General features: G+C 39.0%; 1 protein-coding gene across 3 annotated transcripts in view; it reads right to left on the bottom strand.

Moving 5' to 3' along the window:
• FYB1 (FYN binding protein 1) overlaps positions 1-25,904 on the bottom strand; it is a 55,508-nt gene extending 29,604 nt beyond the window's left edge. For 2 of the 3 annotated variants that reach the window (XM_026794629.2, XM_014268338.3), the window contains exons 1-2: positions 22,040-25,904; positions 5,660-6,788 (exon numbers count right to left, since the gene is read on the bottom strand). In XM_026794629.2, the coding sequence (XP_026650430.2) occupies positions 5,660-6,788; positions 22,040-22,042 (1,132 nt within the window). In that variant the 5' untranslated portion in view covers positions 22,043-25,904. Of the gene's footprint in view, positions 1-5,659; positions 6,789-12,270; positions 12,607-22,039 lie in introns of those variants that run through there. The other variant, XM_014268339.3, reaches the window with a different exon arrangement.
• Positions 25,905-27,551: the final 1,647 nt, after the last annotated feature.

Here is a 27,551-nt window from a genome sequence, read left to right on the forward strand (position 1 = left end):
TTCTTCTCATCTCTCCTGATTTTCCTCCCAGTTAGGTGATTAAGCTTTTCTTTTCTCCTCTGTGCAAACAAAATTATGTCCCAAAATGGTGGAATTTCAGACAAAGAGAAAAAGGGGGGAAATTAAGACCGAGGTCTTCATCCTTTTTCAGATCATTTTGCTCATAGTTGCTCATAACATCATGAAAAAGATGATCAAAGCGGTGGAGACTCTGTCCATTTTAAAGCAAAACTTCTCATTGGTCTCAATTAAAAAATCTTTCCACAACAGATGCACAGACTACCTTAAGGATGTTTCATATAAGGTTTAACACTTATTCTAACACTTACACTCTCAAAAATATCATATAGTTGACATATAAGAGTTGACATAATTCTAGATCCATACAAGGTTGGGGATTTTTTGCCTTCCATATATATTGAGACAAACAGATGAAGAATTTAGAGTACATGAAAGTCAGCATCTAAATTTACATTTAAGGTTGAGGGCTGAAAAATATTAAGCATGTCCATAGTCTTACTCCAAAAAGAAGGCTCACAGTTACACCCAAGGTACTTCAGTATGTAAAAGTTTGCAGGACTGAGCCTTGTGGTAACTAAATATGAGGTTAGGTATTTCTAACCTCATATTTAGGGGTCCAGCACACTTCTTCTGCTGGGCAGTGTTGACTGGCATGAGAAAAGTGATTTCTAACTGCAAATTGTTGGAAGTTATCATAGAGAGAAGACTGCACTTATCAAAAGAGGAACACAAAATTAAATCCAAACTGAACTGCAGTTGAAACTTTCCATTTGTCTGATAAAAAGCCTTAATGACTACTTCTGGTTCTACTAAAAATATAAACCTGAGTCCATTGATTTTATGTTGTATGGTATCATTTCTTTTGCAAGAAAAAAGAATAAAAATTGAAAAATTCAGAGATGGAGGACATATAAGACAGTAATAGTTTAAAAATAGTTTTTTGTAATTCATTTGTATTTGAAAGAGAAGGCAAAAGAAGATACGCGCAATGATGCAAAGGCAACTTTGTAAAGAAAATGTACTGAAAAAAGTTTTCTTAAAATGAGACTCTTTCCAAGACTAAAAAAATGATGAAGGGTTTTAAAATTTTTCAATGTGAAAAATAATTACACCATACATACCATGGTATATAAAAAATCATTTTCATAAAAAAAATTCCCATGCAGCAAAGTCTTGTATTTGGATAGTGGAAGTTTGCAGATTTTCTCTTCAGAATTTGCAAACAAGGAACACCATTGTTTAAAATGCACATATCTGAGAAGGGTTCAATTTCAAGAGGAAACCAATGACCTCAAGAATGTTCTTTACTAAAAGGAACCTTTTAGGATTAAAAAAAAATGTTAAGATACAATTTCAAAATCTTCCTAACAGCTTTACTATAAAAGGCATGGGGGTTTTTTGTGTCTATTAATATTGAATATTTATTGCAGCATTTAATATCAAAACTTTCAAGAATGACTGGAAGTTTTCCATATATGAACTATAATGAACTATGATTTTAATATATTTTCTATAATGAAATATATTAGTTTGTGCTGTATTATTACCCATGTAAGGCCACCAAATGATGGAGATTGATTCAGAACACTTCTCTCCATGAACCAAAATAGCTCTAGAAAATAAAAAGATGAAAATACTTGCACCAGCAAGGCACAGATTGTTTCAAATTCAAACATTACGCATGCTGCATAGGTTTTATCTCTGTAAGCTGGTAAGGAAATATTTAAAGAGTACAGAGAAATTAGAACTTTCAGCTCAGAGAGAAATTTCAGTACATATCAAACTTCAAATACGAGAAGTATGTGCTAATCATTCCTGTAATTACAAGTAAACAGACTACAAAGCTTTATATTTTTTTGGAGCTAGAAAACTTTTGGGTTCAAGATGTATTCTACAGTAATGGTACCAGCAACATGTCCAGAACTCCATCACCACAGTGCTTCTGTGTATCAGAGAAAACAAGATATTTTCCAACTTGACCATAAAGCTGTCTGTAAAATAGTGTGATAAGCTAGATGCACTCTCTTGCTAAAAAAAGTTGCAAAGTAGGCTTTAAGCAAAATATGTGTCAACTTAAAGAATGGGAAAATTTCAGCAAGTTCTTATAACTTTTTTAATCTATAAATTAAATTTAGTTATAAGCTCTGTGTTCACATTCTTTTCTGCAATCTGGACAGATTTCAGAGCACTTGAGGTGTTGGTACAGCAGAGATGCTTTTGTATTGTGACCCATATAATGCAACCACATGGTGAAGGTGCATAAATAGGTGTTTCTTCTTGTGAATCAAAACAGGTGAACAAAAGAACAAGATTTCAGAAATTAAGTTAAGGGAATTTTACTAAGCAGAAGTAATTACTCAGGTCCATCAGTTCTACTTTTTTCTTTCCAGCAGCTTCCTTTCTGTCACCTTCCATGAGAAATTCACGGCTGTCATTTTTCTGCATCCTTATGAATTTTCCTTTCTAACTACTCCTCTTAGCACTTTATCTCAAAGGCTGCTCTCATACATAGTGCAATCCTCAAGGCACTATGTTAAATCCATCCAGCACTGACCCTGCTGGAAAGTGGGCAATGGTTTCAAGTAGAGCATGATACCTCATGTGCTTCATTCAGTCCTTTGCAGAGGTCCAGACCTATTGAGTGAATGTGTTATGCATATACTTTGATTCAAAACAGAAGGGGTCTCAAAGCTGTTCAAACTACATGTCAAATCTATGACCAAAATTAACAGGTGCACTTGCATGGCTTCTCTTCTGAATCCTAAATTCTGCATCTTAGTTTCTCCATTCAGGAGCGGTTTTAGCTGACTCAATGGGATTTAGGGCAGTCAGCTGCAGAAACAACTGCAGAATTCATGTGCAGACTATAACAAGTGCAAACATGAGAAAAATAGTTTTCTGTGCCTCCATCCTGTGATAAAAACAACCCACATCTTACTGTTAATTTTCAAGAATCAGATAATCTTGAAGAGAACAATTGTGGCGCATAAGCCATAACAAACAAAAATGTAGATACTTAGGAGAAGATCTGCCAGTTGCAGAAGCTTGGACAATTCACAATGGAGACATATCTTCTGACGTTAAATGGATACAATTCATTCCTTTAAAAATAAAAATATACTTTAAGACATTTGGAAAATGTTGCAGAATGTTGTAGCTAAGGCAATAATCAAGCATAATGAGTTTAAATATTAATTTGCAGTGGGTTTTGTGTACTTTTCCTTCCTTATACTCAACTACAGCAAGTCGCACTCTGAGCAATTACCCGCAAGGAAACACTCAATGTTGGTTTATCTGTTTTCTTAGGCAGATTGACTAACTAACTAACTAACTATGATTAACTATCTAACTAACTTAGATAAATAGTGGTCTCATTCATATTTCTCTAGGGATAGTCGGATTAATTTTTAAATTGCAGTGATTAATTTTTTTTCCAATGCTGTAAACCATACTGGCAGTTTAATTTACAGTTTTGTCCACATGTTTAAGCAAATTATGTGACAAACTCTTGACCTTTTAAGGCAATGCCTCAAAAAATCCAGAGTGGTAGGGTTTCCTCCACAGCCTTAATATTCTTTGTTGTGGAGGCTCTTAAAAATTCTGAGGAATTTTCTCCCTGACTGAAGCAGACTGACAGCATGTGCCCACTTTTTATTCACTGAATAAAACTGAAGCCCCGGTGTTTGTTGCTCAGGAGTTGTGCAGAGGTGTGAAGAGCACTGGGGGGTCAGCCTCTGGCTGGCTTTGTGTGTTGGCCACCCAAACCTGTATGATGCCACTGCGCTGAGTGCGGTTCTCATAAGCAACATTACAGTTGTGGCCTCACATGGAAAGCTGTCAGCAAAATTACTTTGCTTCTCTTCTTTTTTCTAAGACCTTGGGTGTTTATTGTAAAACAATGTAGTTGTTATTGTTTTCTGAGCACAGAAGGCACATGCACCTCATTGATTCTTGGCTGAGGTAAATATGATCCGTCATGGAAAATTGCTGCAATGGGACATAACACAGGAATTTACTATTCTGCCATGTATTTGCAGGCCCAGACAGGAATTTCTTAAAGCCTGCCTTCACTGGAAAATAGTAGCATGTCAATAGTGAGACTTTCTTGAAAAAGACATTTGTGTCTACAGAAGTTTTATCATGAAAAGTTTTTCAGGACTAGATGAAAATTTCTAATCCACAGCAAGGCCAACATCAAACTAACATCCCTTAGTATTCATGCACACATGGTGGATGATTAAAATCCTTCCCCCATCTTAACTAAGACTGTTCTGTCAAAGCTAAGTCCTTCAGTCTCTAACATTTGATGTAGTTTCATGCCCAGTGAATACTTATTTTCAAAAACCAGTAAAACAGGTTTCATGAGGAAGGGTAACAACCAAAGAAAAAGGGGTGAATTGATACTTCTAAGAAAGCAGGATTCAAACTCATGTTTTAAGTCAGGCGTCACAAGGTTTTCTATAGTGCAGTCACATTCCCCTAACACAAGTGTAAAAACCACTAGGTGTGGAGGTTTTCTCCTCTCAAAGAACAATGCAATGCCTAATTTTTGCCCTATCACAGACCAAAAGCTCCAACGGTCAGATCTCAGAAAGCTTTGTTGAATGGAAAAATTATTTTCATTTGCTTAGGCTTCTTTGTTCTCAGCACCTGAATCACAGCAGCAAATTAAGCAACTAGGGAAAGCGTCTGTTCACCAGGACACAGTAATGAACAGGAAGAATTTGTGCTGTGAGGGGTGGCGTCTTCCTGACATGACTTTGATTCTTGAAATGACAGTTAAGAAAAAAAACACAGTTCAGTTTTTTTATGTTCCAAGAAACCCATTAACAATGAATAAGTGTTAAGCTGAAAAGGAGTTTGTTCAGGATTCAGTCTAGAAAAACTTGCCTGTCCACCAGAACTGTTCTGTGTATACTTCTGGCCACAATGAAATGGGCTGCCAAATTAATGCCAAACAGAATATCAAGGTCTACATGCTTGCTCTCTGAGTGAAGACTCAAGTTCAGGGACACTATGGACAGCTTCTCACAGATGTGGTTTCTAAATTTTTCACTCTTGACCTGGCCCTATGACTGTGAGATAGAAAAGATCATGTCTGATCCTTAATTTCTACTTAATTGTGTATGAGTTTTGCAACATAATTGGAAACCACTTGGGCCACCATGCTGGGCAGCTCCATTCTTAGCTCATGTTCCCATGACTGTCAGGGTGGTGGCTGCTCTTACCCCTGCTTAGTGACAACTGGACACCCTCCTTCTAACAAAAATTCTGATATTCTTACAGCCCTGCCCACAGTGCTAATTTAAAATGAACAGGCTAAATATTTCTCATGCTCAGTTTTAAAAAGATAATGAAAATGAGAAAATACTCCCTGACACAAGTTATAGCTGCATCTGAGTAGTTTTAAGAAACAGGTGAACCCAATACAGTAAACATTCTTTCTGAACTTTACCACTGAAATACAGAGAATATAATTTTAATTTCTGTACAGAAGAGACAGAAGACCAAGTTACAGCTTTAAAGGGTTTTCTGATGCACAAGTTATTTCTGAAGAGGAGATTCCATCTGAAATTAACCTGGTTCTAAATGCATCAAAAAGCTAATACCCAAGGAAGCAAGAAAAGAGTGGACTTACTGAATATTTGGCGGATCCTCCAGAACTTTACCAGATTCACAGAGGGGGGTCTGCTGGGCTTTTTGGGGGGCTGGCCCAGACTGGCCACTGAAGGCAGGATTTTCCGCTTGGGCTTTCTAGAAGTCCTGTTCTCATCCTCTTGTGATTCACCTGATGGTCCTCCTGCAGCAAGCGCCGTATTCATCTTATGGAATTTATGAGAAGAACTTGATTCTTCCTCGGAGATTTTCTTGAGGAAGATGTTCTTGGCAGAACTCATTCCCTTTTCTTCAGTGTTTTCTGCCACGGTTTTGGGGGTTCTTTTTGATAAGCTGGACCTGAGGCCAGTAGGCTTCAGAGCTATTTTAGGAAAAGTACTGCCTGGAGCTTCTGCAGCAGAGTTATTATTTTCACCCATTTCCTTTGCTTCTTGGCCTGCATGTATATTTGTTCTAGGTCCAGACTGTCTTTGCAGAGAATCACTTTTATTAGAAGTGTCTTCCTTCTGAGATACCTCATTGTTTAAAGAAGGTTTCTGTGCAAGAGGTGGTTTAGAAACAGGAGGCTTGGGCTCATTTTCTTGTGTTGCAGACCTTAATTTTTCCTTAACTGCAGCTACTTTTGAGAATTCTGGTTTTGCCTCATTCTCCTGTGAAGCAAAATTTAAATTAGGTTTTGATCCTAGAGGCTTTTTTTCTTTATCAGGAGGAGCAAGGTGCTTGTTCCATGCAGGTTTTGGGTTCAAAGGCTTTGGGTCTTCTTTTGACGGGTCACTGGTTTTGATAGAGAGTTTACTGCATCCAGCTTTTTCATCATTTCCTCTGTTAGTGGGCTGAAGCTGAACACCAAACCTTTGTGCCACTGGGTTTAAATGTGGTTGGTTTGGATCTTTCTCTGGTTTATCATCACTTGAAGGCTTGACTGCCAGAGGAGGCTTAGGCTGAGCAAGTTTGTGAAGAGTACTGGGTCCTGGACAAAATGGAGTATATCCTTTATCTGTAAATTTCTCAAGTGCTGCTTTCCTTGTCTGTAATCCTTTAGGGGCATCTTGTCTTGGGATTTTGAAGGGTCGACTGTTTGAAGGATCCTCTGGGCCTCTGTCAGATATCTCAAATCTCTCCATGAGTAACTTCACCCGTGGCTTCTGACTCTACAAACATAAAGAAGAGAAAAACAAAGGGCAGAAAAGTACTGTTGCAATGTTCATAAATACTGTACTTTAAAGAGTTTCCTGGTCTGAGGCTTTACTAGTGCTGATTGGCTGAGGAGCTGCTGTAGCTCATCTTCCTGTAGAGTTAAGAGAAGCTTAGCGTTTTGTTGTATCCTTGCAGCATTTATACGATATATTGAAATTTTCATTCAGGTGTTGCCTTTCAGGCACTGCAGGTCCTTATGGGCATATTATAACTTCTGTTTACTTTTGGAATTGTGAACTGAACACATAATAAATGTAAGAAATTACATATGATTTTAAAATCAACCTACCTAAAAATATTACTTTCCTGTGATAAGTTCCTGTACTGGAACCTGGAGGAATCTACCAGATTCATGTTATTCCTGCTAACTCTTTGGAGAACTGCAAGCTCCTTTGTGAAAACAAATTCTTCTGGTTGATGTATGTGTGTGTCAATTTTTCTTTCCTTTCTCAGTAATTTTTTTACTTTCTGCTCCCCGCACTCTCACTTTGTCCTTATTTCTCTTTTCCTTTTTTGAATATCTGAATAAAACTGTGCATGTGTGGGCAGTAAATGAAAAAAAGTGAAGTAAAATTAAAATAAATGAGAATTTATTGTCAAAGTCAGATATTGTCAAAGGTACTAAATTTCTTATTAAAAAAGGAATTTAAGTAGTTATAAGAGAATAAAATCCAGCTTCATTCAAAAATAGATGTTTTAATTCGTCACACCAATTCAATAAGTTTCAGGACCCATCTTAACTATGAACAGAATCCAAGAGTTCAATACATTTGAATACAGGAAAAATAAAACACATCACAGTGCAGGATGGGAGCAAAAGGCAGTGAGCTGGTTCCACTGCACTGGGCAGGGGCCACCTTTGGGCTCCAGGAGCCTTCTTCCCATTTTACAGTGGCAGCAAGGGTGCAGCTATGGCAGATACATTGATACATACAATTCACAAGTAGGACTTGGATTTCCTGTGTGAGTTAAAATGTAAAGCTTATGGTACAAACTAGGTAGGGTTCTGAATCATCTGTCTGTAAACAAAGAACTATTGCTACAAAACATAATAAATAAGTGTTGGAAAAAAATTAGAGGTTTAAGAATGAACTGTGTCTTAATATGGTTCAGCAAGTGCTCAGTGTTTATTTTTTTTTTTACTTCAATAATAAAAGCCTCTTAATTGGGCTTTTGCTCCTTTTGCCTTCCATTCGATTGTATCTCATTACATAAATAGCCTGTTAAGTTGGAGTATTATATATATTCAGAGAGAAAGAGAGACTTTGCAACTTAAAGGTAACTATCCCAGTCTTTTGGCATTGCCAAGAAGTTAAATCTTTCCAAACTGATTGTGTTGAGCCACAAATTACTTACATTAAATGCAGCCAAAACAAGATAGGCATAATGAAACCTATACCCAGCAACCACATTGCTGGGTATTTTTGTACATATAAAGAAGGGAGGAAATACACATTTACTATGGAGATTATCAGGGTTATGCCATATACTGCTGTTTGATGCATACACACTCACACACACACACAATTACATTGCAGAGGTATGTATATGCGTCACTTATCATTCAAGATTTGTCCCACAATACCTCACAAGGCCCTGATTTTACCCAGGTTAGACAATTCAGTGCCAGAGAGAATAATAAAGCCTTTTGTTTCTGATTTCTTTTTGTACTAATTAATGATTTTTTTTCTTAAGGTCTGTAAGAAAATCTAGACCACCAGAGATACTGTAATTATATCTTATGTCTGAAGTCTTCAGACCTTCTAAGTTAGGATTTGATCACCTGCTTGGCCAGCTCAGCTAATCATTTCTTTTGAAAGCCATAGCAATAAACTAATTTCTCATCTACTTCTTCTATTTGAAATATAAGAAAATTGCAATAGCAAGATTACATTAATTACATGAATTACATTGATACATGCCTTCAAATGCATTGAACCATTCATTCCTGCCATGCTAAGAGTGTCAGTGAATTTTTAGAAATAAATTTCTTCCCAACACTGTGAACAAACCTTGTCCTAGTCATGCATATTTACAGGCTCAGCAAGAGGAAAAGGTTCCTGGACATGGGGAAGAGTTTACAATTAACATTAAAGCCTCTTTCGTTTACTTGGTAAAGGATATAGTAAGAATCAAAACAGTGAGAAACTTGGTGAAATCTTTCTGCTTCTCTTTAATGTACATCACCAGCTTCTGCCATCAAAAGCTGTGTTACAAGCCATGCAGATTTTAATGCAGAGCCTGACTGGTCAGGCAGAGGGGAACTGGGGAAAGATGAAAATTTTTTTTTGTGGCTCTGATCATAGAGTAATCACCACAATTTCTGTGCTTCCCCTCCCAGCAGTGACAACCGTTACCTACATCATTATCACATACAGTAGGTTGTAAATCATGAAATGGGAACTTGAAAAGATTCTGAAGAGAGATTAAGTTCCTTCCACCCTTCCCCTCTAAAGTGCAAAGAGTCTGTGCAAAAGAGGACTCTCATGCAAAAGCTACTTGGATTATTTCCTGAACTTTGATCTCTATTGGAAACTCTGTGCAAAATATTTTGGCTTTTCAACTTTTGATCTGAACTGCAAGCAACACATAAGGAGCACAGTAAGATTTCCTTTATCACAAGATGGTTGTATTATTCAGATGTGTTTGCTCAAATCTGGATCAATACCTAGTGTTAGCTCTCATGCCATAGATACGTTTTTATACACAGAGCTTTCAGAGTCTCCCACTGCCTTCAGCAGAGACTCACAGAGGTATCAAGTTAAACTTGTACAGAATTGTTACACTACACCTTAGGTACACCTCAGTGTTAACGAATACAATTCTCCACAATTTACAATATGGCTGCACATTTCTGTACAGAAGTACACTGTAATAAGAACATAAAAGTACATAAAAAATTCAGCTGTATTCTTCCTGAGTTTAGTATGGATATTCCAGTCTCAACTGAAAGCCTGAAAAAAAAAAGTTGGTTTTCTCTTTTGCTTTGGCATATATATAATTTTATTATTTACTTTCCTGTCTTGATGAAGCCAAAACATTATTTCAGTTCAACTTCCCCTTGAGGCCAAGTTTCTTTAAACAGCAACACTCAATCAGTGAACAGAATAGCAGATGTGTGTGCATACAATCATTAATTAGGAAAATGAAAAATATGTAACTTCTGACTGTACAAAGAATTCATTCAAAATACATGCAGATTTGATTTATAAAGGATAAAATTCCCATATCTTCTCAACTGTAACTTTTACACTTCGATTCCAAATTGATGGGGTCTAAATATACCCTTTAAAACTTAAAATTAGATCTTGGTGAGTTTGTTAGAGAGTAATAAAGATTATAAAACTATCCCTTTAAGAAGAAAACTATGCTTAATTATGAATTCTTTGATAGTGAAATAACCAGCGAAGTTAATAACCACTAAGGGAATTGAGCTCCAACCTATGTGCAGGATATACAGAATAAGAAAATGGACAAAAATGGCAAGAAATTACAGAGAGAACTATAGAAACTATGGAAAAATACAGATGTGAAAATTATTTTGCAACTTCATATAAGTCTGATACAACTTCTACTGAAGTTGGTCGATTTGAGGCAGTCTAGCTTTTTGTTTATGTGGCAGTGCCATTCTGAAATTGTGATGAATTATTGCTTGACTACTTTCTTTTCCAGTCACCTCAGAATTATCATTATAAAAATTTTTTGTTTCCAGAAGAGATTTCCAAACTGCTTTTCTTCCCCTCGAGTCTATCTGTAATTACTAGTTCAAGAGTCCCTCTAAGAGTAAGTGCAGCATTTGGAAAGTGAAGTTGAGAAGTTGCAATGCTCCGCACCTACAAATTTGTGTAGCAGAAGCATGAAAAGAAGACAGAGAGACACAGTTTGCTTATAAAAGACTTGCTAATACAATGGTTGGTATGAAAGAGAAATGAGCCCTCATCAGGCAATACTTAAGATGAGGAGACAGGCTATTCTTCTGTCTGGGGTGTCCTCTAGGATGGAGAAGATGGAGAGAAGTCTAAGGGATTCCCCAGTGAGAGGCTGACAGCCCCTGAGTTATGCTATGAGCATCATTTAAAATATCCCTCTAACACCAGCAAGAAAAAAACAGCACACACATGAGGACATATGGTTGTCAAAATTCGACAAGGCAACATTCCAGCCTGGTCACTGTGTAGTCTGTATCTTTTTAACTGTGCATTCCTCTACACCCTTCTTATCTCTCTTTTGCCACTTTTTCTCCCTTCTATCGAATCATAAGACTATCTATTCATACTGCAGAAAAATAAAAGGCCAGTTCCAGATGAGTTTGAGGCCAGGATGAGGGAGGGCATAGGGCTTGACCAGAACAGCCAGATTACATCCCATCTTGTTCCCAAACTGCTTCTGTCAAAGACAATGCATGAAGTCAAAGTATCAATGGAGGCACGGTCATCTCTTCATTCTAGGTCCTAACAGGCTCACTACAAAGTTTCTCTCTGCATGGCTTTTTTTTGGTATGTGTTTAAGTGAAAATAAGAACTATCAACCACTGGCAACTTGGTTTTCAACAACAGAAGCCTGGCTTCAATTTTTCCATCAAGAATTTGTATCTGATATAAACAGAATACTTCATATCTCTTTCTGTAAAATGATTGCATTTTTGTAACATGGTTTTTACATAAACACAAAATTTCATTATACTGAATAATTTTCTTTGAAAAATTATTTTTCTCGTGTGCCTTCTAATACCCTGTATCAATTATTTATTTTCGATTAATGCAAATTTTCTCATGATCTGTCCAGAAATGAAACAGATTCCTTTTCTCTCAGAACCCTATACACGTATAGTGTATACAGTAACTGTCTTATGAATGTCTTACTTGTCTGGTTATCCCACTAAAGTGAATGCTCCATGTCTCAAGGAAGCAAAATTTGAATTCCTGTCACTGCAAAGTTTCAACCATTATTTTGAGAATTTCAGGATCCCATATGATTGTAAAGGAAATTTTGTTTAATTTAAAGACATTGAGTAGCATTTTGACTCATACCTGGAAAGGCAAATACTTTCCATGATGAACTACTAACAAAATGCATACACTGACATCTCAATCCAGAGTACAGTATTTTATACCCTACCCATAATTCAAAAAACAACAAACAAAGCAAAGGGAATAACTAAAAAACAATTGCCTTTGAGTGATACCACTTCTGCTTTTCATCATTCAAAATGCAAAGGCCACTTAAATTAGGACTACTTTTAGTAAAATTCTGGAGAACTAACTACAAAACTCTGAGAGAGAAAACTCCATTTTGTCAGCTTAGCATCTTTTCAACTCCTAAATGCAGTAAAACCTACAACTAGTTAATTAAGCTATATTCAACACCTTGTACTGATTCTATTTCTTCTGGAACTTTCCATGCTTATTTTTAAGATGAACATGCACAACAGTTTACCTGGATATCCCAAAGCTCTCCAGTATTTTGAAACAAGCAGTAAAACTGGCTCCCTCAATGCGACAATCCTCGAGTGTAACAACTTAACAGACTGGTCTATTTGCTAAAGAGGAGTTCTGCTTCTCACAGAGGAGTTCTTGCTTCTCACAAGATACACTTGTGGGTTTCATTATCATGAACAGTAACTGCTCTCCACAGGATATTAGGCAAGAAGAGCTGGAGGAAAAGGGAACTGAAGTGTGTTCAGACTGGTTGGCTGCTTCCATCAGCAGTAAGCACCATGTGATATCAAAAAGTATTGCATTTACCCCCTGTTGCATAGCCCTGTGAGGCGTACTCAGTGCACACAAGCCTGAGCCTTTACAGAATAGCTGATAAACAAATGTGTGAGGCAATCACAGGCATATAGGGTGGACTGGCCACAGGTCCAGTGCCCTGCTACCACTGAGAACCCTGCACACACCGCAGCTAGCATGTTCCTTCGCTGCCTCACATTCACCAGTGGGATCTTGAGATTCTGCTGGCCAGTTTTTAAAAACTTCTGTTATCTGGAGATATTAAAAATAAAACAAAACTGTGATCATACATTTCTTCTGTCCTTCCTCCTGTGTGTTTGAGTTTGCAGGATGATATAGGATAGAAAAGTCAATACTGAGTAAATAAGCTTCACAAGAAATTCTAAATGTGTGCTTGTGCTGAAGGTAAATCAAAATCTGTGACTGAACCTCTTACAAAATAAAGCTCAGTGAATTTGCTGGAGCAGTGCCTCGGGAGGAAACTGCAGAAGAAAAGCTGTATGTCTTTGAGTTTAATTAGAAGTTAACTGAATCTTCCTCATCATCTACTACTCTCTTTCTGCATAAACTTCTTGGTATTTTTTAAAATATTTTGAAGGGCTAAAGTACAGCATTGAAAGTGCTTGATATTTCTAGCTTAATTTTACAAAAACTTGTAGCTTAGCTACTTCAGAAGTTTATTAGGGTGCTGAATGGAGTTTGAGTTAGAAACACTGCTGCATGCCAATGACTACTGATGTTTTTCTAATATAACATAATAGTTTTTTGTAGTGGGAGAAATGTCGTTCTTTATGCTATTCATTCAGCTAAACACTGCGTTTTATTTACAAAATAGTATTTATTTGTGAATATAAACAATTATCACAGATGATAACGCATTTATTATTAAAGCTATGGCTAAGTATTAGAATTTGTGACTTGCTGATGCATCTGGCAGCCTTCACAATGGTTTTAAGATGGTAACTGTAGCAATAAAGTCATTTTATGTGGGTAAACACCACTGCAAGGGTTTGCTCACAGTATCAGCTCTAGACAAATCATGCAATGATCAAAGAACTAGCTTATCTTCGCAGCTCTGAATGCTAGACAGTTCCTGTTGTCTTCTCTTTCATCCAATACACAAAAATAAATATATCCCTAACTGACAGAATGCTCATGAGAATGTAAATTGCAACAAACACAATAAAAATAAGTTTAAGCTGTGAATTTCTGTGAAACTTGCCTATCTGCAATATCCACCATGTGCCTCATTTTACATTTGCAGGTGCAACAGCTTCCTGAAATCTCTGGGTTTTTTCCCACTTATTTCAGTGAAGGTTATTTGTGAATGATATAGGGAAATTAGCTATTTTTAGGTGAAGAAAAATTCTGAATAAATTAGTATTTTAAGTAACAGGCCCTGAAAGCAGTGCAAAGTTATTTTGCCTTTTTCACTTTTCACAAAAACAACAGCAGCAGCAACAACAATATCACTAGTTCATATTCAAGGAAAACAAGGATGCTAATAATGATGATGCTTTCTCATGTATACACATGCCATCACAGTCTCTGTATAGATCAAACCTAGCATCTAAATTCCAGCACACCAGTGGTGTCTTACTGCTCTTATATGGAAATGTTATGACTGCAACTTAATTTTTTTTAATCAGAACATTTATTTGGATGTTTCCATGTAACTTTGGGAAAAGTGGCTACGTAGGAATTAAGTTTGTCAATAATTAAGAAAAAAGAAAGGGAAGAAAAAGTATCAGAACCTTGGCCATTCAGGAAGAGTGTAGCCAGCAACCCCCCCCCTCTACTTGGCTCTGCTGAGACCACATCTGGAGTACTGCATCCATTTCTGGGCTATTCAGTATGCGAAAGAAAACAAAATACTGGAGAGGCTTCAGCAAAGATCAGAAAGATGATTTAGGATGTGAAGCATCACACTTGTGAGAAGAGAGTGTGGGACCTGGTATGTTCAGTCTGGAGAAGAAAAGACTAAGAGGGGATCTTATTAATGAATAAAAATATCTCAGAGGTGGGTGCCCAGAGGATGGAGTTAGTTTTTTTTCAGCAGCACCCAGAGACAGGACAAGGAGCAGTGCCCATAAACTAAAACACAAAAAGTTCCACCTCAATGTGAGTAGGAGCTTCTTTCAGTTGAGGGTGGCAGCTCACTGGAACACCTACCCAGGGCAGTCATGGAGTCTCCCTCTCTGGAGATACTCAAAACTCACCTGGACATGTTCCTGTGTCATCTCATCAGGAGGGTTGGACTGAAATCTACAGAGTTCCCTTCCAGCCCTAATGATTCTTGAGACACTGCTGTAAATGTTAGTTCATAAACTTTAAGATATATTTCTTTAATCTACTGATGTTCTTTGCTCCAAAATGGTTTGAAAAGTCAGGCACTTCCATCTGAATGCCTCTTGCTTTCCAATTCAATGGTCACAAAGAATATAATAGGATTTTGTTACCTCCACAGCTGTGTCAATATAATTGTTCAAGTTGCTGTAAACTGAAGGGAGACAATACAAAAAATTTTCTTTATCTTTTGACATTGTTTTTAGCCTTCTTCATTTCACTAACTGTAAGTGTATTATATGATTCCAAATAAGGAGAGACTGTGTAACAGAGTTAATTGTGGGGGCAGGTGGGAGAAGAAAAAGGCAAAGACGACTGGTCGGGGAAGCTAATCTTTAAACCTGTGTATATAGTGTGAGTAGGACTGGGGAACAGTATGTGGACAGCTGCATTAATATCATTAAAGCAGTTTGAAAAACTTTTTCCTAAGTCAGAATAGTGTTGCTCTGTAATATACAACACATGCAAATATGTGGAGCACAGAGCAAGAGAAAGTCAACATTAGCAAGGTTTTTCACTGAAACTTTTCTTTCCGCCTTCTCCTCCTCTTGCTCACAGGGCTTTTGCCTCCTAGTTGTTACTGAACAGGTTATATTTCTGTAAAAAGCAGTTTATGCAGCAGTCAGGGAAGAAGCTGGAACATTCTTTTAACTTTAGCACATTAGTGTATGGTCCCCATATTCATGGTGAATGCTTAGTTTTGTACCATACAGTGCTTAGTGCAAATACCAGAGATTAATTTGGCCTTGTGTTAACTCCCTACATCTGTGACTAATAAGTCTTGTGCCAGCTAATGCTTCCTTGTTTACTTCTATCAGTGATTAATATGTACTAGCTGATATCTTAGTTTTGAGAACAAGGATTCTGTGTCAGAGCTAAGAATGATAAGAGAAGTATGTTATGACCTGACAATCTCAAGGAGAAAAGTTTCTCACAAGATCCACAACCATACCAAAACATTGAACTGTAATAATTACTATATATACATGTATTCAGAAATGTGATGAATGTGTATTAGTTTAACAAATATAATCTGGTCTGTTATGTAATCCAACACATACGTTTTAAGGATAATTCCCCATGCATCAAGTGTTACTAATAAAGTAATGCTGTTTTTCTTAACTAACAGGTTTGTTGGAGATTTTATTTGCCAGTTTTTGATGACAGGGGGACAGACTTGGCACAGAAGAAATAACATATTTATCAATAATCATTGTACATACTTGTACTGAAAGCTTCAAACTACCTGGTTTTGTGCCGCTTCTGGGGTAACATTTTGAATACATGAACCTCATCAGGGGCCAAGGCAAAGAGTCAGCAGTCCTGCTTCACAATGCCGTGCCACTCCCCAGTGTCAGAGTTCTGGGGTGAAGTGCCATCTTGCCATGGCAGTGATCCTGTTACAGCATCATTTTGGAAATTACCTGATTTTCAGAATAAACCTGAATTCCTGAATACTGGCAGGAGCTTCTGCTTGCATTTGCTGCAGCGTGCTATGAGAACCAACATTTTTGGTAGGGTAAGTTTGTGTTATCTTTGTGTCTGCAGACAGAGCTAGACTTCCTCAAAAATGTGCTGCTGCATTTCCATCGCTTTCTCAATTCAAGGCAGTTTTAGTATTTCTGACAGAAGTTTGGTCATAAGCAAATTAACAGCATTTCCTTGTGTCTACATGCAGTGTCATGCTTATGAGAACAATCTGGCTTTCTAGATGCTGTTTGGGGAATACTTACATGCAGAATTCCCTGGAAGTTTCTCATCTCAGTGCTGAGGCTCTTTTAAATTCTCACTATTCAATATTTATAATCTTATAACCATTCCCTATTATTAATATATTTATACTTGCCTGAACAGGGAGTGCAGAAATCTGTTTCCACTATTTATCTTTTTCTATACTAGAGACAGGCAGGATTGAGAAATTCAAGAAGGGATACTGCCACTGTCCTTGCCCTGACTGTGCCTTGTGAGGGGCACGTTTCTCTCATGAAGGGAACCCCAGTGCACTCCAGGGCATCACAATCAAGTGTGTGTTAAGTTCTTGGTTTTCTTCTAGAGTTTATGTAAGGTAATAAATCACAGTCCTTCCTCAGGACAGCTGAAGCTGAGGCAAAGCACTGGCTGTACAAAAAAAAAAAATCTTTGATGCAAAAAAGCCCAAAGTTGGTTCTTTTTGTGACTTGAGGAGAGGTCAAATCCCAAGCAATTTTTATTTCAATACAAAACTCATATTCAGGCATTAGCTGTCATGTTCGACCAAGGGATTCACCTGCACTGCCCTGCACTGCCTTCCATGCCTGTCCCTGACCCCCAGTGCCCACTGCCATGTTACAGGCTCCTCTCTGCCCCTTTGGGTGCCAAGCTCACCCACACGGGGGGCTCAGGTGAGGTGGCTTTTGAATGAGGCTTTTTGCCCTGCAAGCAGCGTGGGTTCTGCTCACACAGCACTCCTGTGTTCTCTCTGCCAGGGTTCAGCAGCAGGAGCTCAGGGGGAATTGAAAGCAGTGCCACAGCAGAAAACAGACCAAATGGGAACACCAGGCTTTTGCTAAACCTCCCACAGGGAAACCCCCTGGAAGGCACAGAGTTCGCTATGGCACGAAGAGCCCCCATGAATGCAGACACAGAACTCACTATAGCATGAAGAGCCCCATAAATCCATTCACAGAGCTCTGTGGCACGAAGAGCCCCTAAGAATGCAGGCACAGAACTCACTATAGCATGAAGAACCCCATAAATGCAGGCACAGCCCCGTGAAACAGGGGCTGAGGGAGCTCAGAGTGTGTGACACAGCACCACTGTCACACACACGCCACAACTCTATCTCACTGAGGGCCACCACTGCTCACCAGGGGTAGCTTGGTTACACGATTTAATGAGCTGAATTGCCGGTGATGTGAGTGTAGCTGCGGTGGCTGAGTTTGCAGTAACCAAAGCCTCCTAGTCTGAGGCAAGGGGATGTGGTGGCCATCTCGGTAAGGCAAGCTAGCCACTCAGACACTGGCTGGCTGGGAAGTTGCTAGAAGCTGTGTATGAGAGGAAATCAAAAGAAATTGGGGTGAGAGGGAGGATGGAGGAGCAGGGCAGGGCTGGGAGATGCGCCCGAGCAGTTTGTGTGGGGAGAGGGCCTCTGGCAGCCGGGGAGGATTTGTCCTGGTGAAGTTTTGCTCCCTCAGTCCCCCTCCTCCGCGCCCCTCAGGAATGGCTGTGCCTGTGCCCCGCTTTCCGGCACCATCAGCGAGCCCCGGCTCTGTGCCTCCTTCCCGGGCTCAGGCTGTCCCGGGGGGACGCGGGGCTGGATGGGGCCGGTGCAGGCCTGAGAGCGCGGGGGTGGCGATGGCAGCAGCTGCGCCGGGGAGGGGAGAAGGGAGCGAGCCCGAGCTGCGGGAAGTGCACGCTGGGACGTCAGAGGGGAAGGGAAACTTTCTCAAGGAAGAAGTTGCTTCAGTTTCCACCCTATATACCCTCATGTGAATGGCTAAGCAGGGGTTTATCAGCTGGTCTGGCTTCCCCTTCAGCTCCCCCCCCCCCCCCCCCCCGCAGCTGCTGATACGAGGAGGAAGTGGGAAAGCAACAGGGAGAGCTTTAGCAAAACAATCCTGACTTCCCTTCCTCTTCAACATGTCCCTCCCTGCCTCCGCCTGGAGGCAAAAAAGGTGTGCAAAGAACCCATGCAAATACCTCACCGGGAGTTGTGTAAACCCTGTGAGAGGGAGACAGGGGCACCCCACACTTTCATACACAAATTTAACAACCTCCTTTCCTGCCCTCTTATATATTAAACATGCATCAGCTCTTCAAGTCTCACCTGCTATTAGTGCAGAGGAGCAAAACAGAAACTCGTATTTCCTAAAAAGCATCCAAGCTGCAGGCAAGGTGCCGTTCTGAGCTGTTTGGCCTTCTGCACCACCTCAATGGGGCAGAAAAGCCTTGGAGCTGACTTCTGTGCCTCTTCAGGTATCACCTAGTTCAGGTACCTCAGGCTTTCTTTGCGAAGTGGGTAATAAAGGGCCTTCACCCTTTAAGGTATTACCATGTATGCTATATTGCAATTATTTTGATATTCTAAAGCAAGAAGGTGGAAAGGGAAAGCTTAAAAAAAGAAGACAATGATGTGGCCTAAATAAAAACAACAAAGAGAATGCTTCCACATCATAAACATTTCAAAACACAAAGTAACTTCAGAAAGAGTTTTAATCAAAGACAATCAAGTTTAAAAATGAAAATATAGTTTAATCCAAACATCTTTAAGAAGAATGCTTCTGGAAAAATTTCCTAAATCCTTCTGCTTAATATTTGCTTAATGCCTGACATCCTTTCTATGTCCCTATCCTTCAGGCTTTTAAAAACCTTTGGCTATCCCAGATCCCTTATCTCAGCAGGTGGTGGCAGGTTGGGCACAAAGCCTTCTGGCTTTAAAGTAACTGGTTAGCCTGTGATATAAATCCATAAACAAAAGAAAGGAAAAGTTAGTTTAAGTGTGAATGCATTCACCTGTGCCACTGGCAATCCCAGCAGAAAGCCAGGATCAATTTTCCATCTGCTAAGAGTCCTTTTGGTCAAGTCAGCTTAGACAGAGGGTGTACACAAACCCCATATTCTGAAGCCTTGCTGGTATACTGAGAGTTTCTTTCAAAAGGAACATTTCTTCTTTCCTATCCCACTCTCCTGTCATTTTCCAAGACTTTCCTCTCTGTGAAATGAGAGTAGGCCGGCTGTGTGACCCGTTCTCCACCACACACCTGCCCTGCGGTCAGACGGGTCTCACGTTTCAGGCATGCACAGAAGGAGGGAGCCCTTTCATGCTGCGCTCCCTCGGTGCAAACATCCCGTGCCTGTTTTCAACGCGGGGCCTGTTTTTCCCGGGTGCTGGCACAACACTGACCTCTAATGGAGGAGCCTCTCCTGTGACAAATCCTAACCTTCCAGCATCATTTAGGTACGGAGGGAGCAAGCGTGGAAAATCTGCTGGCCCTCTAAATTGTACCAGCATTTGATTTCCACCACTGTTAAAAGAAAAATAAAAGTAAAACAAACAAACAAACAAACAAACAAAAAAAACCCCATACAAACCCCCAACAACAACTAAACCAAACCAATGAGGAAAGGAAACTAATTGGGATTTTTTTTTTCTGTGTTGTTTCCAATGCCTTATTTACCTCTCACTCTGTCTGTGTGCATCTCTGAAATGAGTATGACACACTTCCATTAGGCATTTGAAAACAGCAGTAAAGCCTCTGCTTTGCCTACTTCTCTTAGCTTCTTGTTTGTCATGTGTCCTAGCTCCCTGATCAGCTGCTGTGAGCACAGGGAATTGAGGTGCTGCTGTTTTGTTTGCTCAGTGCCTGCCTGCAGCCTTGCCTAAGAGGCAGAGTGATGCTTGTGAAGGCTGACCTAGAACAGAGACAAGATGGAACCAAAGAATAAAGTAGGTATTTATTAGAAGGCCTGAATGGATCCACCTTGGGCAGTACAAGAGCCCAGCCAGGGCTACACCCAAGATGAACTAAAATGGTCACAAAATGCATGACCAGTCATAGGGTCTCACACTTTTATAAGTTCTGGTTCATTTGCATATTGGAGTTAATTGTCCAGTTATAGCTTTAGCTTATGAAGTCCCATCCTTCCTTTTTTTCTCTCTTCAGTACATGTTTGGTTATGCTCATGGGCCTGAAATTTGGATCATTTGTCCTTGGTCTAGAGAAAGAATTGTCTCCCTACTCTATGAAGAGAGCGTACTGTCCCCTAATATGAAGCTCAGAAGTACACTCAAAAGCAGTAGAGAATCTGAAAAATATAAAAGCTAAAACCTGAGGCATCAAGAGAAGCTATGGCTGCTTTCTTAACTTCAGTCATGCCAAGTTAGTTACTTACCAAGTCTGTTATTTGCACTGTTACAGGCACTTGAATCTGCTGTTTATAAAATTGTGTGAATGAGAAGGGGAAATTCAGCAGTGTCTCTTTCAGTTTTGCTGCTGCCTCAGAGAAGTTACAGGCCATGACCAATGAGGCAGCATACAGCAGCTTTTTTGCTGTAGATGCTAAATTGTATGGAGAAAAAAGAATCTATTTTTTTGTTATGTAAGATCACACTGCCAACCTTTTACTGAGCACAGGCTAGACTGAAATGTAAGGTGAGTCTGCTGAGTATTCATCAAAGATTGGGCCATTGGGTAGATCATTAATGCAACAGAACATTTTTATTGTGGAGCATAGGACAGCTGCTGACTGTCATGAGGAGAAGAGCAGCAGAAAGCCAAAATGCAGCAGTGGTCAGCTTGGGGAAGACCATACTGTTCGTTCTGTTTGAGCTATTGCATAAATTTGAGCTGGAACAGCTTCTCTTATGGGATCATGAAAAGAGATTTGATAAAAAACTCATGTCATGTAAGGAAAATACTCAAATCCCTGGAAGTTTAGGTGTGGAATAATACATTAAAGACTGAGATCCATAACAGAATAAGACAAGACCACAGAAATCAAAAGGTTTCTACAGGACCACTGGAGAATAAGTACCTGAAGATATACAAGGGATTAACAAAAGGATTTGGAAAACAAAGTTTAAAAAATTACTAAGAGATGGCTGAACATAAACTGATGTTTTGAGAGCCTTTTTAGTAGATAAGTGAGAGCCTGGAGACATGATTTCTGAAAGTTTTTCTTCTCCAAAGACATAAGAAAGCAGGTCTCCCTATGACTCACTTTCAGAATCTGTGCGGGGGCGTCTACGGCTCTGGAATCCGGCTATCTGGTGAGGGGCGAAGGCCAGGGCCCCTGCGCATCAGAAAGCAGCACAAACTTAAGAACACACCACAGCAAGAATCAAAATGCAGATGCCCTCAGGGGTTTAGAGAAGAATCATGGTGTTATAGAGGTTGTGACACTTCTCTAAAACTTAGCTAAACAAATGTCTAATGGGAAAAAGCTATTGGAGATGCGTCAGCAGAAGTGAAAGGAACACCCAGCTGTAGCTGCAAATATAAGATGCACAAGATCCTCTGATTCCCATTTTATTCTAGGAAAATATAAACTACCTAAGATTATTAAATAATTTCAAGTTTTATAGTCTCATCCACAGCAGTTTTAGTGCTAATGCATTCATGTAGTAAAAAGTAAATTAATTTACTTACCATAATTTCAGGTTTTTGTCTCTACAAGCCTGCTGGGCAGTATGGACTGTACTAGAGGGTGTAAAAGTTCTTTGTCCTTCACTGTGAATGTTTCTTTAGAGAATTTATGTGGTCTATCCAGCCTTCACATGACAAGATATCAGCAATATTCTTGTTTTACACCGTATCAGAGATCTAGCAGAACTGTAAACAGTATTTGTTTGGGTTACGTTGCACTGCTGTGGAGGATGAATAGGTTTTATTCATTCATTTAATTACTTCCAAGATTTTCATAAAAACCAGGTCCAAGCTGATAATAAAATTATATACTAATTCTTTTCAGTAAACTTTGACTGAATTAAAAAAGGCAAATGTATTTTGGTTTTGTTTTTCATACTCCGGGTTCCTGAATTTACATATATTTAGGCTTCACTGTAAATGCCATACATGTTTCCTTCTGACTCAGACTTTCATGAAGGATGCCTGAAGGAATTTTCTATCTCTAATAAGCTGAACTATATCTCTATCAATTAGCCTTTAATTATTGAGCTTATCATAGATGATACAATCAGAAAAATAGGATTGTCCTGGTCTGACAGGATATTACAATTCTACAGTGCTGCAGACTTCCTGTGCACAAAAATTAAAGGAAGAAGGGCATATGGCCATAAACTTCAGTGAACTAGATCTAGGAAAAAAAACAAAATCTAAAACAAAGTGCTTAATAAAAAGGGGTGAAAGAAGGAAGAAAGGGAGTGAAGTCCTGGCTAATACAGGAAAGAGGGTAGTGGTATATGTTGATGATGCCTAACTTCTAAATAAAAATCAGTTGAGTTTTCAGTAAGAAATATTCTCAATATGAATTAATGGGGATAAATAAATATTATAGTAAAATAACAGAGAGTACTGTATCTGTGTCAGAAGCAAGATTTAAACTGCATTCTGTGGGGAAATCAGAATTTCTCTAAAATCTCAGTGCTATAGCACTGAAAAGATTACTGTATTGCTGTAAGTCCCAAACCATTTGCTTTCTATAAAACTTTCAATGGAATATATAAATACAACCTATTATATAGATAATAGCAAATACAACTACAGATACTTATAAGGATAATTAGCAAACACACTACCTATTTTCCTAAAACCAGGAAATCACCAGGGCAGCTACATGCTTATTTTCTTGAACAAGAACAATTTTGAAAAAAACTATTTGAATGAGAAAACATCAGCTATATCTAGCTACATCTAATGTAGGTTTCACTAATGAAGGATTATATCTGAATAAATTAATACCTGTTTTGCAAAGTTTAGCTGGCATTTAAGGCAAAGGTAATACAATTTACTTTATTTGTCTAGATTTCAGCATTTGTCTAGATTTCATGTGATATCCATTGTTGAATTTTAAGTGATAGGAACTGGGAGAAGATGTGACCTGTTGGAAAAAGTGTAAGGTAAACTAGGAGATGGTTAAAGCTACATCACTTTAGCAGAAATTGAATTACTGACTTTAATTGGGATTACTCGCAGTGTTCTGCAGGCATCAGTCATGGGACTGATCCTGTCTGATCCATTACTTGGGTCTGTTTCAAGAGAAGGTTCTTGAATTAGGAATCTTGTTCAAGGGCCTGTACTGATGTTATCTGAAGGTGTTCTAAACTAAGCAGTTCTCATCCTGGAGGGAATCAAGTGGTTATACAGGAAGGAGAAGAAGAATTTTTGTATTGGAGTGATAGAGCTCAACTAAATTTTAATGAAAAGTCATATACTTAAGGCTAGAAAGAAAATTTTTTTGCTTTGTGCCAGGGACAAAATGAGTCACTAACATGACATGCACATATGGAAAGTACATGTAATTTGAGTGCAGATTATCATTTAGGCAAATGATTTTTGGGAGAGGCAGGAAAAGAATTTGTGCAGAGACCTGATATGGGCTTGTTTAGAGTCTTGTGTGCAGCTCTGGTTGGCTATGTTGAGTGACCAAGTGGAGGCTTACAGTGTGAGTAGGACTTCCTGGCTTCTGAAAAGGCACTGGAAGAAGGAGCATTTATACCAAAAAATATGGGATTGAAATCAGGTGTGTCTAAATAAGTTGCAACTACATTTAGAGTGGGAATTATATTATAATTTATATCCATTCATGTTCAGAAATGGTCTTCCAAAGAGCATAGAGGAGGAAGGAGGTCAGTAAGGCTTGCTTGTGCTACATCAGCAATTTAGGGAAGACATTTAATAACAGGACAGGGAGAATTCTGCTGGAAAAAAAAATTCTCATCAGAGACAGATTGCTAACTGTACTGGAAAGATGCTTGGTCACCATGTCTGCTCACACTGTGTGTTAAATCTTAGATTATGGTAGGTTACTATAAGTCTATTCTCTTAAAACTTTTTTAAAGTGGGAATGTTTTCATGACCAGGTCTTTAGGATTTGCTTTGTCTGTTAAAAGTTTCCTGATATCTGATAAATCTACTCTTGATGGAGAGTTCTTCTGTTCCCACTGTGAGACAGTAACACCAGATCTTCACCAAGAGGTGCTTTATTACAGGTGCACAGTACTCTAAAAAGCCTGTCCGGTTTGAGGCTTTCTGAAATGTCCCAGGAAGACTGAAGGAATGCTGGGTGCACATGTGGACATAAATTAGCAGAAACCTGTTTCCTCTCCTAAGGTCTGAAGGGACTATTCATGATGGCAGGACCAGTGAAAGGTCTTTTTTTCTATCTAATTTTTGTAGCACAGCAGATTTTGTCGTTCACTGTTTTCTCTCCTGCTTTCTTTTGTGATGTTTAATCTTGACTACTCAGTCTTTAGAGTCACTCATGGTGGGCAGGAGGAAGGTAAAAAATGTTCCAGGGGACTCTTCCAGATCTGGACTGCCATTATGCAAGGGACTAATCTCATTGATCTGATGTCATCTACTATTTCTGTATTTCCAAACCACTCAGCCCTCAATATCTTTGTTATTAACTGTTTCTTAATATCTTGCTTCCAAGGGGATCTAATGTCTAGTAGTATAGCTAAGTTAACGTGGTTACCTTTTCCTCAAAGAGGACACTGATTTCTTTTTGTTTTCCCAAGTTGGCTGCCTTTTAAAATGATACCTCTTTGAGAACTATCTTTCCTCCTCATTCCAAACAAACTTTCCAGTAACTGTCTGCTGGTTTCAAAAGTCACTGAGGAAGACAGACATGTAGGTTCAGTGACAACACAATTTTGTCAGCCTTGTTTCCTTGTTGCAGAGTTTCTGCTAAAATCTGGATGGTAATAGGACAATTCTTCTATCCCATTGTGATGTGCCTCTGATTTCTCATAAAATCTTTAACTCATTGACATGGTCAAGACACAGTGATGAACTATTCTACAAGTATTAGGAAGAGCAAGCATAATAGCTCAAGTGACGCTGCATGTCTTCATAAACATCCTAGTGATCTCTGCCATGAATTAGAGGTAAAACATAGGGCTGAAATAAATCTCCAAGGGCATTTTGCTGAAGATAATGACTCTTAAAAGTTCTCCTCTAACAATATACTGTCAAGCAAATGATGCTATATACATTATTCTTATAATTGTGCTGGATTTGAGTTCTTGAAAATCAGTTTGAGAACATGCTAGAAATAATTATAAAAAATCATAAATAAAGAGACACTCCATTGACTAACAAAGATGGAATATTCATATTCTAATGATAGCAATAGACAAATAAAAGGGTGACCACAGCAACTGTATCAGCACATCTCTGTTAATATGTTTGTAGTTTATTCCTTTGTTTTGATTACAGATCATTTAAGCTGCAGATACTTTTAAATCACGCCATTACAGTGTCCTGGTGTAGCTAGCTGGCCAGCAGAAACTGTGATTTGTAGAACTGGTTTAGAATCCATTAATGTTTTCTGAAAAAAGATGAAAAATAGTGAAGAAGTGATACAAGATAGTAGCTACAACATATATATTTGGTCAAAATTTAAAGAAAGTTTTACTCTCATAGCTCACTAAGGTCATGATTTGATTGTGTCCCAAATATGACAGTAATGTAAAAGAATTGTAGTGAAGAACCATGTGGACACAATTGTGTGCCATGTGCTCTGGGATGAGCAGGGAGATTGGACCAGATGACCCGCTGTGGTCCCTTCCAACCTGATCCATTCTGAGACTCTGTATTATTCTGTGAAGAAGCCAAATTAATAAGGGTAATTAATAATGTTTTTTCCAATGCCATAGCAGAGGAAACTTTGTGAAATGTGCGTGTTGTGAATAATCATTGTGGTGTTTGCTCTCATGACTGAAGAAGTAAATGTTAATGATACAGTGCAGGAATAAAATAAAGCTGCTTATGAGGTTTGTTTTTATTTTAATATCACCAGCTTCATTGAATCAAGCAAAGGCTAACTTCATACCCCGAATTTAATAAGAGGGCAATAACACGACCTAGAAGTAGGGAAACACATAGTAATATGTTCCCAGGATACAGAATCACAGAATCACTATGTTGGAAGAGACCTTCAAGATCATCGAGTGCAACCCATGCCCTAACACCTCAAGTAAATTGTGGCACTGAGTGCCACATCCAATCTTTTTTTAAACTTATCCAGGGATGGTGATGTTACCAGGCAGACCACTCCAGTACTTTATCACTCTTTCCATAAAAAACTTTTTCCTAACATCTAACCTATATTTCCCTTGGTGCAGCACAAGACTGTGTCCTCTGGTTCTGTCAGTGCTTCCTGGAGAAAGAGACCAAACCCCCACCTGACTGCAGCCACCTTTCAGGGAGTTGTAGATGGTCTCCTGTTCTCGAGGCTGAACACCCCCAGCTCCCTCAGTCGTTCCTCACAGGGTTTGTGTTCCCAGCCCCTCACCAGCCTCGCTGCCTTCTCTGGACACACTCAAGAGTCTCAATGTCCTTCCCAAAGTGAGGGCCCAGAACTGGACACAGAAGTCAAGGTGTGGCCTCACCAGTGCCAAGTACAGGCGGAGAGTGACCCCCCTGCTCCTGCTGGCCACACTGTTCCTGACACAGGCCAAGAGCCATTGGCCTTCCTGGCCACCTGGACACACTGCTCATGTCCAGGTGGCTGTTAACCAGCACCTCCAGTCCCTTTCCTCCAGGCACTGTCCAGTCACAATAGTTTCCAATCCTGCAAAAATTTATTCTTGAGAGACTTCCTGAGTGAGCCTGATTATCTACCTTTAATAACCTTCTATTTTTTGTGTTGGGGTTTTAAAATGCTTACTCTTTTGATATGCCCATTGTGTGAAGGATAGGTCTGCAGTCTGTTTAAAATCTATCTCTTGCTGGTTTATTTAATTTGTACTACTTATATCTGTCCTTCCAGATCTATATCATATTCTTTCAATGAAAGTTTCAAATCTGCTTTAACACTAGCTTTGTTGGATTTCAGCATTCTATTTATCAAGTAAGAGACTTCAGTCTCCTAAACTGTCTTAATATTTTCTTTCCTGGAAAGTCTCTTCCCTCTCCTTAAGACATAAACTTTTTGATGGGTAGTCTGACTGGAGATGAAATCTGGTGTTTTTGA

This window comes from Zonotrichia albicollis, chromosome Z (assembly GCF_047830755.1).
Source record: "Zonotrichia albicollis isolate bZonAlb1 chromosome Z, bZonAlb1.hap1, whole genome shotgun sequence".
Lineage (NCBI taxonomy): Eukaryota > Metazoa > Chordata > Aves > Passeriformes > Passerellidae > Zonotrichia > Zonotrichia albicollis.